The 15,617-nt window shown below is 42.5% G+C and overlaps 1 protein-coding gene across 5 annotated transcripts in view; it reads right to left on the bottom strand.

Annotated features, from left to right (window-relative positions):
• The window catches only part of diaph2 (diaphanous-related formin 2), a 562,944-nt gene that overhangs the window by 61,001 nt on the left and 486,326 nt on the right, over positions 1-15,617 (bottom strand). For all 5 annotated transcript variants that reach the window (XM_054740030.2, XM_054740029.2, XM_054740031.2 and 2 more), the window contains one exon: positions 1,127-1,219. In XM_054740030.2, coding sequence (XP_054596005.2) covers positions 1,127-1,219 — 93 coding nt within the window. The remainder of the gene's footprint in view (positions 1-1,126; positions 1,220-15,617) is intronic.

The following is a 15,617-nucleotide window of genomic DNA, read 5'->3' on the forward strand; positions in this document are numbered from 1 at the left end:
AAATCCAAAAAGAAACATCAGTGGAGGTTCGAATAGCATATTATATCTTTCCATGTAAATGCAGCAAAGCTACCACTGAAATAAAAACCCTTCAAAGAGAATTCACTCATTTGTCTTTGAAATACCAAACACCCAGTTCAATTACCTTCTTCTAGGCTTTAGTAAAGGGAAGGTTTTTAGTTAAAGCAAACTTAGACTTCAAAACCTAATTTGGAACTCTTAATATCAATTCTCACTTCCTCATGTTCCAATATGTGTGTCAACCAAAAAAGTAGTTCTTACACAATTACTAAACTGGCTTTGAGTATATTAAAAGTTGCTAGCTGTCTAGAGAATGTTCGCTGTGCACCAGATTGTTGCATAAACCAGGCAGCAAAGGAGATAAAACACTAGAGGTTTGACATCACGGCCGTATGAAACGAGGCGTTAAATACCACATTAAGTTACATTCAAGACTTCCTGCACCGTTTCAAATCGGAACCCCTTCTGAAGTTAATTGGATAGAAACCCTCCCATTGTTAGCAGCACTTTTATTTATTCCATCCCCTAGTGTTTAGCATGTGTGTAGCATGTCTGAGTAAAATGAATCCACTGAAGACTCTGACGACCCCCCCCCCCCCCCCCTCGCCATTTTCTTTCATCGTGATTGCCAGTATGGAGATGGCAGCACCTGTGGCTCATCTGCAGAACTCTGACTTGCATATCATTGACCCTTACTTTTCTGCAAGGTACTACTCCCCAGGGCATGGCCTATTCATCACGGCAGAATGGAATACATTAACACCAGGATTACACTAAATCAGCCGAGGTCCTATTGCTGGGCGCTTTATAAATGGGAAAGGGATCAAATATTTCATTTGCCCTTCACCAGGATACTCGTGATCGTTTCTGTGCAGCTTGTTCCTACACTGAAGCTGTGCTTGTTTATACATCCTTGAAAGAAGTTCAAGTGGAGCAAGATGCAACAATTTTTGCAAGAACACACAAGGGTGAAATTACTTTTTCATGTTAGTAGGAAGCAAACTGTTGTACATAAAGCATTTCCTTTGAAAATAAACTTGGTTAACAGAAAGAGGAGAATAACATTTCTGCACGGACACATTAGGAGACGGTTTTCTTGGCCTACCATTGCGCGGTGTCCGTTTTCGGCGATCCCGGAAAGCTGCTCCAGACTGTAGGGCCTCCATTAGGCTATCCATCACACCAGTTTCATCTCCCTCTGCAAGAGAACAGAAACAAGAAATAAATGCGTTTGTAGGACAAAACGTACAATAACAACATAAAGTATATGACGACAGGATTTTTACAATTATAAATAAAGACACTTTAGTGAATTATTAAAGGTTTGGTCTTTGGTGATGAAGGAAGTGTTTAGACTTTGTGTAAGCTTTAACCAGTTCTTGCAGCTGCGTGAGAGTCGACGGAGAGGCCTGTCACTCATGTCAGTCATTTTTCTTTTGGTAAAAAGCTGGAGCAGGGTAAAACACACTTAGCTTCGGTTAGAGTTTAGCTGAGAGGAGCCTCAGGATAAAAGCATCCAGTGATGGTCATTGACAGATATTCTTTCTGTGGCTAACACAGGGGGAGCTAAGTGCTCTTTACAAAGATTTAGTGTGGAGCCGTTCAATACTCGGGTGCTCTATCATTGTTCAGTCAATGACACTGGGACCAGCCTCCGAAAAAACACTCCCCTCGTCTACCATTCCATCTGTCCTGTGGATCCATGAAACCAGAGAAATGAAGGCAGTCAGTGCAAGACGATTAAAGTGCTGTAAGGCCAACAGCATGACTAGCTGTGTGCGTGTAGCGCAGTTCAGAAATAAGCATAGCGCTCATATCTGGGTCATCTGTCTTTACGACCTAATACTAATGAGCTAGAGGGCCAACCTTTTCATCATTTTGGTCTAGAACAGACATTATTTCAAACCAGGATCATTAGAATGAGTTATTGTGAAACCGGAGACTTGGCAATCAATTCATATATATGTGTGTAAACTAACTCTTCTCCATTGTTTACCGTCTTGTTTCTGCAACGTGTTTACAGCTGAAGGGAAACTGTCAGAAATAAGCGGTTGACTGTCCCCAGCACTGGGGTGATCCATCCTGGTTTACCTGTGTGTGTGCTCAACATGAAATCAGTCAGGCAAATTGATTCTCTAAATCAAACACCTTGAGAAGGAACAGCACTTGATTGTTTAAATGAAATGGCACATATTTTGCCTTTACCACAGGAAGTCATCACTACATGTTGTTCCTTTCTCCTCCCGCAACTCACTCACACGTGTAAAAAGAAACAGTACCACCAAGAATAGAAACATGTCTTATGCAAATTTTTAAAAAGCAACTCTTAAAACACACTCACTAAATTTACTCTCTATCTCATTCTTTCTTACTCAAGTCCTTCCCAAGGGCTACTTTGAAATCAAAGAAGCTGTGTGCTGTGCTTAAAAGCAATTCCGATTAAATCACGCTTAATTAGACCAGCTTTATCTGAACAAAACCAAAGCCGAGCAAAGTAGTGCTTATCTTAAATTGCACTACACCTCAGATAGATGGCTTGTTGGTTCCAAAACAAGAGCATGGGTTTCGTCTCCTGTGAACTTGAAGAACAATTTGGTGAACAACTTGCTCTACTACAACTGTATCAACTCCCAGGATCTTTAGCCACTCCTGGCTGTATGTAGGCTAGCAGCGGCAGAGTAGGAGTCGGATGGAAGGCAGAACATGTTAGTGAAAGATCAACATTTGTCAGCAACAACTATGCTACAGGAAACTTTCTGACAGCTCTTTCTTCACCCCCTTCTTCATGTAGACTAGAACATCACAGGGGGCACCTGACACTTTGATCACTTTGTCCTAGTTCCAGCTTAACTCTAGCACAATTCATCATTTGTAATGGCCAGGACTTGGGAGCCCTGGCAGGCTGGGGTTCAGGGGGAGGCCTGCCGACAAAAAGATCCAAAATGGCTAAAATTGGAAGCAAACTCCCCAGGTTCGTCAAAGACCTCAATTAGTGTCCCAAGATGTCCAAAGCTTAAACCAAAGCCAGAAACGTGCATAAATGAGTCTTCAGATGGAACGTATTCACAAAACAGATGTTTTGAAACTAATCTAAATGGGCATGGTAAACATTTATTTAAAAAAAAGGCCATTATTTGACTGCACTTTATCTAGTAATCCACAAAGCAAACTTTTGTAATTATTCTAACATCGCTCTCTTTAGAAGACATGTCTTTTCTGTTCTTGTGATTCTCTTGTCTTTTGTTTTAGCTGGTAAACCTAAGCCAAATATTCCTCTGCTTCTCATTAGCAGACGTGGTACACAGCATGATGGGGAATTACAGAAAAAGCTAACCTTTTATTCTCAGAGATCTTTCTCAAGAGGGAAGATCCCCTCAGCTCACAGGAAATTGCTTTTTAAATGGGTTAAGATGTGCTAAGACCCAAGACATTGACAAAGCCTTCCAGTGATGAAACACCTTGGTGGACACCCTCAACCAGCAGCCTCAGGGTGCTTTAATGATCTTTTTAAAGCTTGTGGAAGTGTGCAACATGGTTGCGGCTTTTGCACAGTTAGGTGGAATCTTAAACTATTAAAATCTTTAAGGGAAGAATTAAAGTCTTTAAAGAAAGTTCCATCCTAGACAGACTGTGCGTACACCATTAACCTTCTTAAAGTGACAATGTGTTGTTTTTACCACTAAAAGAGGCAAATAATCTAAACCAACATTTTCTTGTTGTTTGTGAATAAAGACAGCAATGAGTGGTCAAAAGTAGCATGCCAAAAAGTCTAAGCCATGTGTGACCTACTTTTGATGTAAATTAGAAAGTTTAAAAATGCCAGAGAAAAACTTCTTTTCTGAGAAACCTCTTAAGCCGGGCGTACACTGTGCGACTTTTTCACTTTTTTGAGCCGATTTTCCAGTCGTGCGAGAATCCACGAGATCGGGGCGAGTTTTGCGCCGAGCAGTCGTGTAGTGTACAGGGGGTTACGAGAGGCGATTAACACCACGTGACCAGCTGCCGATCAGCAGTCGTGAGGTCGCACGGACTTCTGGCGTGTTTAATATTTCGCTCGTCCCTCGTGAGGGTATCGCACTGTTGAAGCGGCGCTGCGAGCAGCTGCGACCCAAAATGTATCAGAACCGCTCACGGCGCATGCACAATCCTGCATCAACGCCGCTCGCTCGCTATTTCCCTAATAACACACGTTGTTCGTTTTTGTTTCTACACGTTTTTTTTACTCACAAAGATTGTCAAGAAAGCGTGTTTGTCGTGTTCATGTCAAATTAAACTGATCACAAAACACAGATTTACTTTTTTTATTTTGTTTTCCTAATCCAACCCCCATAAATCACTGTGTGTCCTCCTGCAGCACTCCCGAAGGACAACAGGCAAAACAAGACAAAAAGTCTGACGTGTTGAGTAAAAACTGCTATTTTTAGCATATTTTTAGGGCCGACGTGTTGCTACCAGACATACAGTGTGAGCAGTCAGGTCGCATCCGAGATCTGGGTCATGCAGTGTGAGCACACGACTCGTGAGATCTGCCCTGCGAGGAAGTTGTACAGTTTGAGTTGAAGCTGAGTGCTACGAGTGAAAAAGTCGCACAGTGTACGCCCGGCTTTATCAAAACGTCACAATGTGGAGCCCTTCCTCCTCCAGTCTGCAGTGTCCAGTGTCTGAGGCCTTCTGGTTTAAACCAGCCAATCAGCAAGCAGCTCATTAGCATATTCAAGTCCTGGCCAATTGGGAGGGGCAAACAGCTCTTTTCACAGCAAGGCTGATTTAGGGGGGTTTGGAATAGCCTGAATCAGGGCTCCTGGGACAGATGAAAGCCAAAAGTACATTTCTTATGCTTCTTAGAGATTCAACGCAGAGTTTTAGATTGCTCATAAACTGCATTCTTTGTCCCCTTTAATCTCTATAAAAAATCTATCGAAATGTTGAAAATGAATGAAATGATGCCCGGTTGTAGAAAAATATTGGTGGCTTTGTAACAAATAACCATAAAAATTGAGTCTAAAATACACGAGAGCAGGTCTAATTCTTTGGGTGATGCCATGTAGGAGCCCGTGTGAGCAAAACGCATTTACTGATTTGTGACAAACATTTGCAAAACTTTCGCCATTCATAAACGTTGTTTTACAAACCTCTTCCCTCATTGTCAGTGAAGAAAGGGAGTCTGATGTGCTTGTCATTTTGCTGGAGGTTTTGCTCCTAGGGAATTTCGACCCTAATGGCCACCTGTTGGTAAGGTCTGAAGCCTAGTTTATGCTTCTGTGTGGAGACATGCAACACTCATATCCGTCCTTGCAAGGGCTCTCCAGTAGGCTTGCAAGGACGGGCAAAGTCCAGCTCATTTTTCTAAACATCCGTCGAACGAGACGGAGAATGTAAGCTTGTGATTATTCAGGATGCTGCTTTCGTAAACAGCGCTGCTATTGCGCCCTCAAACACATAAAGAGAGCTGAAGATATCTAATGACAGACACTGAGCAGATTGAAAAAAGCGGCTTTTTTTCATGGAAGGAAATGACGGGAAACGTGAGTTTAGAGGTGGTGAGCATGTGAAGAGGTGGAGGAGAATGAGGGACAAATTCATCCCTGTTGAAAAGTCTCTGAAATATAAAAAACACAATAACAAATGCACTATCTTGGACCAGACACTTGACAGGATACCCCAGAACAGCACCCTCTGTTGTCCTGGCAGGGAATTACTTTGCAACACTCCCCAGGAGACGGAGAAGCCAGAGAGAAAGACAGCTCTGTCAGTATGTGTGCGTCTCTCCCTCGTGGAGCTGGCGCAGGAGCATAAACTAGGCTTTACTCGAACACAAACATACTGCTTGCTTGCAATGATTTAGGCATGTACTGCCCCTTACCGCCAGGGAAAATTCACAACATCACTTTAAACCTCTAAGCCACCTACTTTTGGGTTTTCTGGTTGTACCTTGACCTAGGAGCCACCCCTTGAGGATTTGCTGATTTTACAAACATATTTACAAGCAGTACTATCACATTTTCTAATTAGGAACTATAACAAGAGCAGTGTACCCCCAACTGGACTGCCATTAAAACTTCACACATCAGATTAGTTTTTCGTTTAGATGAAGAAAAAAAATCCAGACAGTAAAAAAAGCAGCTATGATGTACCATTCACCAATCCCAGGAGCTGAGCACTAGGTCAAATGTTGACATAAGCAAAGGGAGAGGAGGGAGGGATATGAAAAGAATAAGCACAGCCACTTTAAGTGTCACCATCAGGGAGGAAAACTGTAAAGGAAAAATGAGGCAAGAGGAGAAGGAATGCGGGGAGGGGGGCAGACACCACAGATAGGGCAGCGGGGGAGTAAAGTGAAGAGTTTCTGCAGGTGGAGTGGGTCGTAAACTATCTTCCTGCATCCCTGCAGCCCGAGTTCTGCAACCTTTAATTATTTATAAACGTGTCTTTAGTTAGGGAAAGACATTTTAAAGCAATAATGGCCCTTGTGTTGAAAAGAATACTACATCTAAATGTTTGGTGCAGATTTTGGGCTGATATTTAGTTATTTTTGACAAACAGAAGAGATGAGAGGACTGGATTGACAGCTGGTGGAATTGAGTGAGAGCAAACTTCAGTTAATGCCAATGGTCTGACCTATGCTTGTGGCAGCCCCCCCCCCCCCCCCCCCACACACACACACACACACTCCACCCCCGAAAAAACACAAAGATTTACAGCCATGTTGTTCATAGAAACAATGTGTCACTAAAACCTCCATATTAAGGCCTAGTCCACACGTAGCTGGTTTTTTTTAAACGAATATCCGCCCCTCCAAAAACTTGCATCAACACCACCTCGTTTAAAAAAAAAACTGTCCACACGTACCCGGATACATACGTTGTTAAGGACATGCCAGACCTGTAGGCGGCAGTACTTCCCCCGTTCTTAACCTCGTCCTTCGTCTGTGGTCTTCCGCAAGGAGCAGTAATTCCTCTTGCAAAAACAAACAAGCAAAAAGCGCTTGGACAATTGATAAAGCGAGCGCAGCTCTGAGGGCATCCATGCTGCCGGCTAGTGTAAACACAGGTCGCACACGTGATGTCAGCATTTTTTTGTCGCGGAAAGTGACGTTGCGGACCTTAAAACTCCGGTTTTGTCTGTCCACACGCAGACACCCAAAACGGAGAAAACGCAGATCTTCACTTTGGCCGGAGTTTTTAAAAAGATCCGTTTTCGTGTGAAAAAACTCTGTTTTCGTGTGGATGGCAGGCCAAAACGTAGAAAAATATCTACGTTTTAGCAGATCCCCGGCTACGTGTGGACAGGACCTAAGTCTTCAAAAAAGCAAGACAGGAAAAAGGTTGTGAAATACTTTTTAAAAATTTCTTTTAAAGGTCTGGAACACTGAAAAGAAAAAAAATCAATCATTATTTCTGATTATAATAAGTTACTCAGAGTTTTTGATGCAGGCTGAATATAAAAATAGTCACCTACACCTATCTGCTGCATTAACTTCTGATAGAAAATAGACGGTGAAACTCTAGGATTAGAAAAGCCTGACAGATCTACGTCACACTCTCACTGCAACCACCCATCTTGACTCGTGACGGGGAGGCTGTTGTTGGTTTAATGTCCAGAAAACAGCAGAGATCGGCTCAGCTCGTAGAAGCTAACCATTAGCATTAGCAACTCCACAACACGGCAGCACTCCTTCAGGCTTGTGTTATTTGTGGAGATAAAACATCCACGTTGCACATCAGTGGTAGAGTTGTGTTGTTGTTATCCAATCCGAGGCGAGATGTCTCAATACCAGGAAACAAGACTCCAAAACCTGCTGTCTGAATCTCAGATGTCATGTTCTTCTAGTTCCTACAAATGGTGCACAAGTGCTCTTTTACACCTCGAGTATGACTTACAAGGCATTCGTTTCTACTAGAGACCACTGCATTAATCAAATGAGTGCTCCACACCTTTAAATTAGAGGTACTAAATGCAAACAGAGGAGCAACTCTGAAAAACAGGAAGAAGCTCTTCACTCGATCTTCCAAGTGCAAGAAAATGTTGGGTCCTCTTTTCAAACACCAAAGACGTGGCATTCCTATAATTACACACCAGTGTCAACAAAACCTCTTCATGAATTCAATTTGCTATCTGTCATCTCCTGCTTGTTGTTCTGGGGAGAAAAAACACAGTTCATCGATTGAGAACTCAATTTCTGATGGCTCACATGCAGCCTCCGTGACTCACGAGGGAGGACAACAAATAATTGTTAGAATTCTAAAAAGCTCCTGTCAACCACATATGGGTTTCTAATCTTAACAGACATCTGTGACATCCTATGTGATTTGAGTAAAACTAGCATTATCATGGCTAGTTTCAAAGATGTAGTGCATTAACATGCTGTTTTTCATGTTTGAACAATCACAGCTGTACACAATTTTCTCTATGTAATCACAAAATTGGCCCTCCAGATCCAAATCAAGAGCAGGCATAGGAGAGATTACCCCCTACTATCCACAAGCAAATTCTAGAGTCTAATTTGCTCTGTAATGAGAGCTAATGAAAGCTTACAGGCCTCGTGCTTGATAAATTAAAGCCACTGTGAGTGAGTAACACAGTGGGAGCATAACCTCACCCTCAGTCACCCTCCATGACTCCAGTAGAGAAGATGAGAAGGAAAACAGGGGTTGCAGAGGAGAAGAATACCTCTCTGCTAGCTGCAGATTGTGTTTGAACACATTTGAGCCCATCTGTTCCCCCGCAGACAGTCACCTGTGCAATTAACCTGGACCATTAGCCGTGAAACCAAGGCGTCAGTGGAAGGAAGGCTTGTTGCTTTATGGCCAGGTGGAGAGGCAGTGACTTCACTTTCTTTTAATCTCAGTGCCTAGCTCTGCTCCCACTTGCACGCACCTGGTCCTGCGTTATTGTCACACCTGAATTCAGCCTCAGCCACCTAGATATACACAACCAGCTGCATTACTCAACACCCCTGCTCTGTCTTCTGCTCACTACCCGTCTGGCTTTGAGCAGAGGCATCCTCCACTCACCCTCATTCCCTGCTGTCCCAGCAGCTCGTAGGACCTGGGCAGACGGACACCATTACCGCCACAGAGAGCACACAAGAACACGAGTTCCCAAACAACAGCAGTCGTGCACCTGTTAGAAATATCTTTCTCTTGTTTTTCCACTCTTTTCTTTTTTACCATCTCCCTGCTGTCCAACCTCCAGATCCTGGCAAAAGCTTTGACACGATGACCTGAGAAACTTTTCAGTGAGGCTCCAGTCTGTAATTTGTAGGAGGACGCGCGAGTGTGAGTGCACCGATACTGGTTCGCTTCAGATAAAGGATGACGGGTGGAGATGGAAGGGTAAGGAGGCAAATAAAAATGGCAAACCTGATGAGAAAACCCACTCATGTCTTTCCTAACTCAATTACAGATGCTCCCACAGCACTCAATTCGAGGATGAATGGCAGTGTGGGTACTACTTTATTCCTTGTTTGGCGCCAGGGTCAGTGGGAAAAAAAAGAGGAAAAAAGTAAGGAAGATGTGGAGAGTCACGAACTTGGCAAGGGTCAGTGGAAGGTGAAAGGTGTGTCCCGTTTTGCATGCTTGAAGTAGAGAGATGCGCCCGGGCTTGGTTGGTCACTGCGGACCTGATCCCACATACAAAAACAGTGACATGGCCCGACTGGGGCAGAACTGGAAGAATCGTGCAGCCAAGTTGGATGCCGACGAGGGAGAGATGAAAGTGGATTAGCCGCGGCGGCGATTTGCATTCTGTGGTGGAGCAAAAGCCCCAGTGATGCCCCGAATAGCTGGATGCATGAATAAATAAACAAACAAAAACAAAAATAAACCTCCATCTGGATGGATGCTGCCAGGCCCCTAGTGAGAAACAGTAGGGAGGGAAGGAAGATGCAAAGAGGCGGGGGGTAAGAGAGACACTTGCAACATAGCCGTCACTACATCCCTTTTCTCCGCTGTCATTTATTTCTACCGCCTTTGGGTCTCTGCAGTTAACGTGCTGCTATCACCATCTATCCGCTGCTCTTGGCTCGTTTGCCCAGTACCAGCACCGACACACCAGGGAGAGCTCCAACCTCACACTGACAGATGTTAAGTTGACACACTTTTCTCAAGCCACATGGGGTCAACCATGTCAGGGTGCCAGGAGGGTCGCAGGGCGCTGTCCTCACAGCCAAGGGGACCACTATTATACCCCACCCCCTTCACACAAACAAGGTATGGCTAAAATTAGCAGCAGGTAGACCCTGACCTATATTCATTTTCACTGACCAAGCACGGCCTACACTTCCATGGTGGTCACTTTTATCCAAACACTCTGCAAAATGATCTAGCTCTATCTTCTTGCCAAGGACAAGATAGAAAGCATCATTAAAAAGAAACAGAAGTGGCATGTTCAGCTTCTAGCAGGACTGTGTGGAGTTCATCCAATAGTTTTACAGTCGCTGCTCGCTGACAGTGTCGAAGTCTACGCCCTTAAGTCAAGTATTGAGCTACTGTAAGATGTTTTCTAATCATTTATGTACCTTTTTCCCCTCACTGGCATCTGTTGCAGTGTGTGTGTGTGTGTGTTAAATTGTGACTGACATTGTAATGACTTAAGGTTGGATCCATGAGAGAGATTGATGTTTTCCTGTGCCCTGCTATCCGCTGCTGCGTTTTTCCTAATGCTACCACAGGGAGTTGCATAATCCTACACCTTTAATTGCTTTAATGTAATCCGCATCCTTCCTGCTGCTGCTTTGCATTAAAATGCTTTCACATGCAAACCACTAAATGGCTTTTATTACAAGGGAGAAACAGGGCACACAGCCTTAATCATTAACTACAACAGTGTCAAATGCTATTTCGGTGATTCGTGTTCGGCATCACGCTAATATGTTAAGGATGTAGCCACAGAAGGAAAGATGGGGCTCTGTTGACCCACAACTGTCTGAAAAGTTAGAAAAACTTTCTCTAGAATAGATTTAGCTCATGTGGCTGTTTACATCAGGCTTCCTCGTATAAATTAGAGTTTTAAAAAAGCTAAACAGATCTCAGGGATGCCACATGCTGAGCTGATTAAAGGAAAAAGAAACATCCTAGGCTCCATCCATCCTGCTCCACACAGATTCTCTGTTTAAAAAAGTGGAATGCTTGGATAGCAGATACACCGTTTGGAATACAGATCATGATAACATCTGAACTAAACCCCACATGGGCTGTTTGCATCAGTGTAAGGCGGCGCTGTCTGGGGAAGCTAAATGGGTTTGACAATGGGATTTGATGGTCTTTGTAGTGAGGCTAATTAGGTTTGATTGACTGTAAAGTGACTGGTGAGGTCCAGATCTGGGAGGGGATATAATCAGACACTTGAACCACCCAGAAATTAATGAGATTCAAACTGTGTCTGTGCTGATTTCACCAAGGCAGAAAATAATACCCAAGAAAGTGATGAGAGAGGGAGAAAGGAACAAGGAACCATGAATATATTGTGTGAAACCGAAGAACTATGGAAAAGGATGACAAGAGCAGGCTTCTGAAACCTGTCTCACTTCCTAGAGTTAAGCAGAAACCTTTGCTAACTAATATGTTTTTTTACGAAAGTGTCTTTAAATTATGTTGACAATTATTTGCTGGGAATAGATACGTTGTGTTGTGAAGAAGGATTGAATTTAGCCATTTTTATGCTTTTTGCAAAAAATATTTTTCAGAAAACCTAAAAGCAGGCAGTTATTTACGAATAAGTCTCATTTTCAACATGTCTCAGTTGCTGCTGCCTACTCTTATGGGACTAAGCTGAGATGCAGTTGTCTAGGAGCTCTGAGCCGTCAGAACCTTGGGGCAGAGACTGATTCTGTCTTGAGATACAGCGAAACCTAATATGCTGTAATTTATTAGATTGGGTGTATGACAGCAGATAATCCTGGCTCCCTTGTTCTCGTCTTTTAGGGTAATTATGAAGTTCGCCGATCTATAGGAAGCAATTGCCAAGCCTGTCGTGTGCTATTTGGAATAAAGACTAGGGCAGCTCAGCAGCAAGGGCAAAGAAAAAGCAATTGGCTCAAACGTGTGCGTTCTGCTGCAGAGACATCCTTATGCAGATGTGGTGAGTATATTTTAGTTTCTTTGTAACTCATCAAATGAGGTACACACACAGGCGTGGACCACATCAACGCCAGGAAACAGAAATTACACCTGAGACAATAAACAGGCAACAATTTGAGAAGCATTGTACCATATATCATAGCTACGTTGTTGAAAGGTCTGTCCTTGTTTGTTATGTTCCACATCAAACATGAAGGTCAGCTTCAGCTCTAATATCCGCTTCATTTTCCAAGCTAAGCTGCAGCAAGAATCTCTCTGAGAAACATTTCTTTTATCTGCTTGTGTCTCTGACCTTCCTGTCGCTAAAGCTATCTTCCACCGCTTCTATTATTTCCCACGTCTGCTGTGCTCTGGAGACACTATGCAAACCTGGAGAGCCGACCTGTGCGCCCCACCGCAGCATGTCAGCGCTTGTCTGTGATCACCTAGCTGGCATGGCCGCGACGCAGGTATGCGCCGGCCTACTGGCAGCTGTCAGTGTCACACGCAGCCATCAATCTGCCGCTCCACTCCTGTCGGTCCTGACAGCGCTCTGCATTCCACACACAGTCAACCGGCTGCGCAGAAATATGTCAACTTAGATTAGCTTCGCTCACTAATAGAAACATAAATTTAGAAAATCCTCCCTCCAAAATAAAAGTTGCAGACATCGTTGGCAGAAAACACGAGTAAAATGATAACCGTTCATTTTAAAATGTACATATTTGACATCCTTATTGATATCTATCATTAACACTAATTAAAAACACCGTGTCTGCAGAACTGGGGCATGCGGACCTTACCGACTTGCACAAAAAACATAAGCAATGCAAACCTTGCAGTCTGCTATCAAGGCCTAACCTAACTAACCTCGCTGACTTATTTTTCTCATATTTAGAAAATATGTGCTTCTCCAAGAGGAGCCCACTTCTATTTATGTAAACATACATCATTTGATCCTCAACGAGTGAAAGGTTGACAAGAAGGATGCATAAATAGAAGCTGCAGGCCCATCATTGTCAACATGCCAACTGCTCTCAGAGCAGAGAATCGTAGAGACACCGAGACCTTATTTTAACGGGACTCGCTGAAACGTTTTAAGAAGGATTACTAGGAGAAGCACCAACATGATTTATGTTAAAATAATATATTTGATTACATTTGAGATGACAAACAAATAGCAATCCTTGTGTTCTACGTTTGAGTTTTTAGAAAAAGTTGCAAACAGTTGTGGCTGCAAACGCTTCAGATTCATTCATCTCATGGCTTAGTGGTTTTTAAACATAAGGTATATTCTGCGGTGTAAATACAGTCACCAGATGTTGTGTGAACAAAGATAACTACATAAAAGATGATTGTAATGCGTGTTCAATAGCTACATTGCAACACACTTGCCATGCCGAAACCCATTTAACACAAAGCGTGCTATGAAAGTAACTCGATGTATGGATATGCATTCTGCTTGTGTCTGCAAGCTGTTGCAGTGGATTAAAGCAGCAGGGTGGGCTCCAATTCACTTGGTGAAAAATTATGCCATCAACATTTGAGTTAAAAATAAAATTATTAATATGAAGCAGTGCTTTTTTTTTTTAGTAAAACTCTTAAAGATAACAACAGAAGGGCTGGCATCTTATCACATGATTTCTTTTTTTTAAAGGAAAAACTCATAAAACAAGTCTACAATGAATCTAGCTTTACTGGTAAAACACAGCTAACAAATAAAATACTTGGTGTTCTAACTGTGAATTTTTATACGAGCTTTAGTTTTTCTGTCTAACCTGGGTGAGATAAAACTCGCTGTTATTTTCTGGACGTGTTCTTCTCTTATGTATCTTTCTACGTGCCAGGCTAGATTGGTTTTAAAAGAAGCATATGTGCTTTCCGGCTCAGTTCAAAGCTTAGTGAATTTGACTCGGCTACACTGTTGACATGTAGGTTCAGACACGTGCCCCAGACGGGGGCACTGACCCCGGTGATTTCAGCCACGCAGGCGACCCGAGGGGTCTGCTACTCTTCCCAAATGCCTTGGAGACAAAAAAAAAAAGTTCAAACATTCCACCACGCTCCAGCTTTTTACACACTCTCCACTCTGCTTCTGACATCCTTTCGTTTCCTGCAGTAAAAATACCCTCTGCTGTGTTGAAACATCTTACCGTGTGCCAGACAAAAGAGTTTGCTTGGCTTTATTTTACAATGTTCAACAGTTAATTCCAGCGATATAAAGTGGTTTTGTGAATGCGGAACATCTGGTCAGTTCAAGAGAATATGCATAATCCACTTAGAGCAAATGAAAACAAATGGAGTGGCTGGGTAATGATTTCAAATAAAATTTACCATATTGAGATTTCCAGCACTTCATTAAGAAAAGAATGCAGTTTATTGGTTTCCTCTATTAGACAAGAGCAGTGAAAAAGTGTGCACACCGTACATCAAATTTCATAAAGTGAAGAATTGCATTCCTTTATTCTCCACCTCTGTAATTCTTTTCCTGAAAGCATTTGTCTGCCTCCCACCCCCCATCCTGGTGCCACCCTGGCAAAAACTAAATGAATTAAACTCTCATTAAATATGCATTTCATTGTTAATCATTCACAAGTGAAGAGGATTAGGTTGCAATTTGTGAAATGACATCAAATCTATCTCTTCTCAAAAATAGACTCGCGAAATTGCATTAAACAAAATACTGTGATCCATCCAGCCGTCTTTTAGGCAATAAAATTAGTAAATCCCTAAAATAGATAAGACGGTGACCTGTAAATAATTCTCATAATGCAATAGACATATGTTTACTCCATCTGCTCAACAAATGCATCTGCAATCAAAACAAATACCGATATGCTCTAAAAAATATATTTTTATCCGTCTGATAAGAGCAGGTGTATCAAACTATCTGTTTAAATGTTTTATTTAGCCTTTCAACCTTTGAAATTCAAAATTAATGCAGAAAATGTTTGGGCATGATTAATTAATGTTGAGAGGAATTAAACGAGCCTTTTTGTGTTGCACACTACTGTATTTTACCTCAACCTTTGCAGAAAACAAGACCGATGCTCTGCATGAAATATTGATACGAAAAATCACCTCAAATAAGCAACTCTTCAAATATGTGAAGCACATGTAGAATTTTATAGCAGGCTGGGAGACAAGAGCCAAGACTCTCAAGCCAAGGCTGTCAAATAGAGAGGAGTGGAGGCGCAGAGAAGAAAGAAGCACAACAAGAAAACACTGAATTTTCTACTATATGTTTTCCAACCAGACGGCTTAAAAAGAAACCGAGAGAAAACACGAGCACAACCCACCAGGCTGCTTTAACCTCCAATCTGCTTCTGGCTCAGGTTCAGGTTCCCTTTCACAACACCCATTAACAGAGCTCTGCATTTGTTTGTCCTTCATCTGATTACCTTACAAGTTTGAAAACAAACACAAACTATTCAAGGTTTAATAATAAAAAAAAAAGAACCACAGGTAAGAACATTAACCGGGGGTAAAGCTGCATGGGCTTTCTACAGCTTGGATTAGAAAAACACTTCCAAGGTC

Source organism: Nothobranchius furzeri, chromosome 1 (assembly GCF_043380555.1).
Source record: "Nothobranchius furzeri strain GRZ-AD chromosome 1, NfurGRZ-RIMD1, whole genome shotgun sequence".
NCBI classification, from domain to species: domain Eukaryota; kingdom Metazoa; phylum Chordata; class Actinopteri; order Cyprinodontiformes; family Nothobranchiidae; genus Nothobranchius; species Nothobranchius furzeri.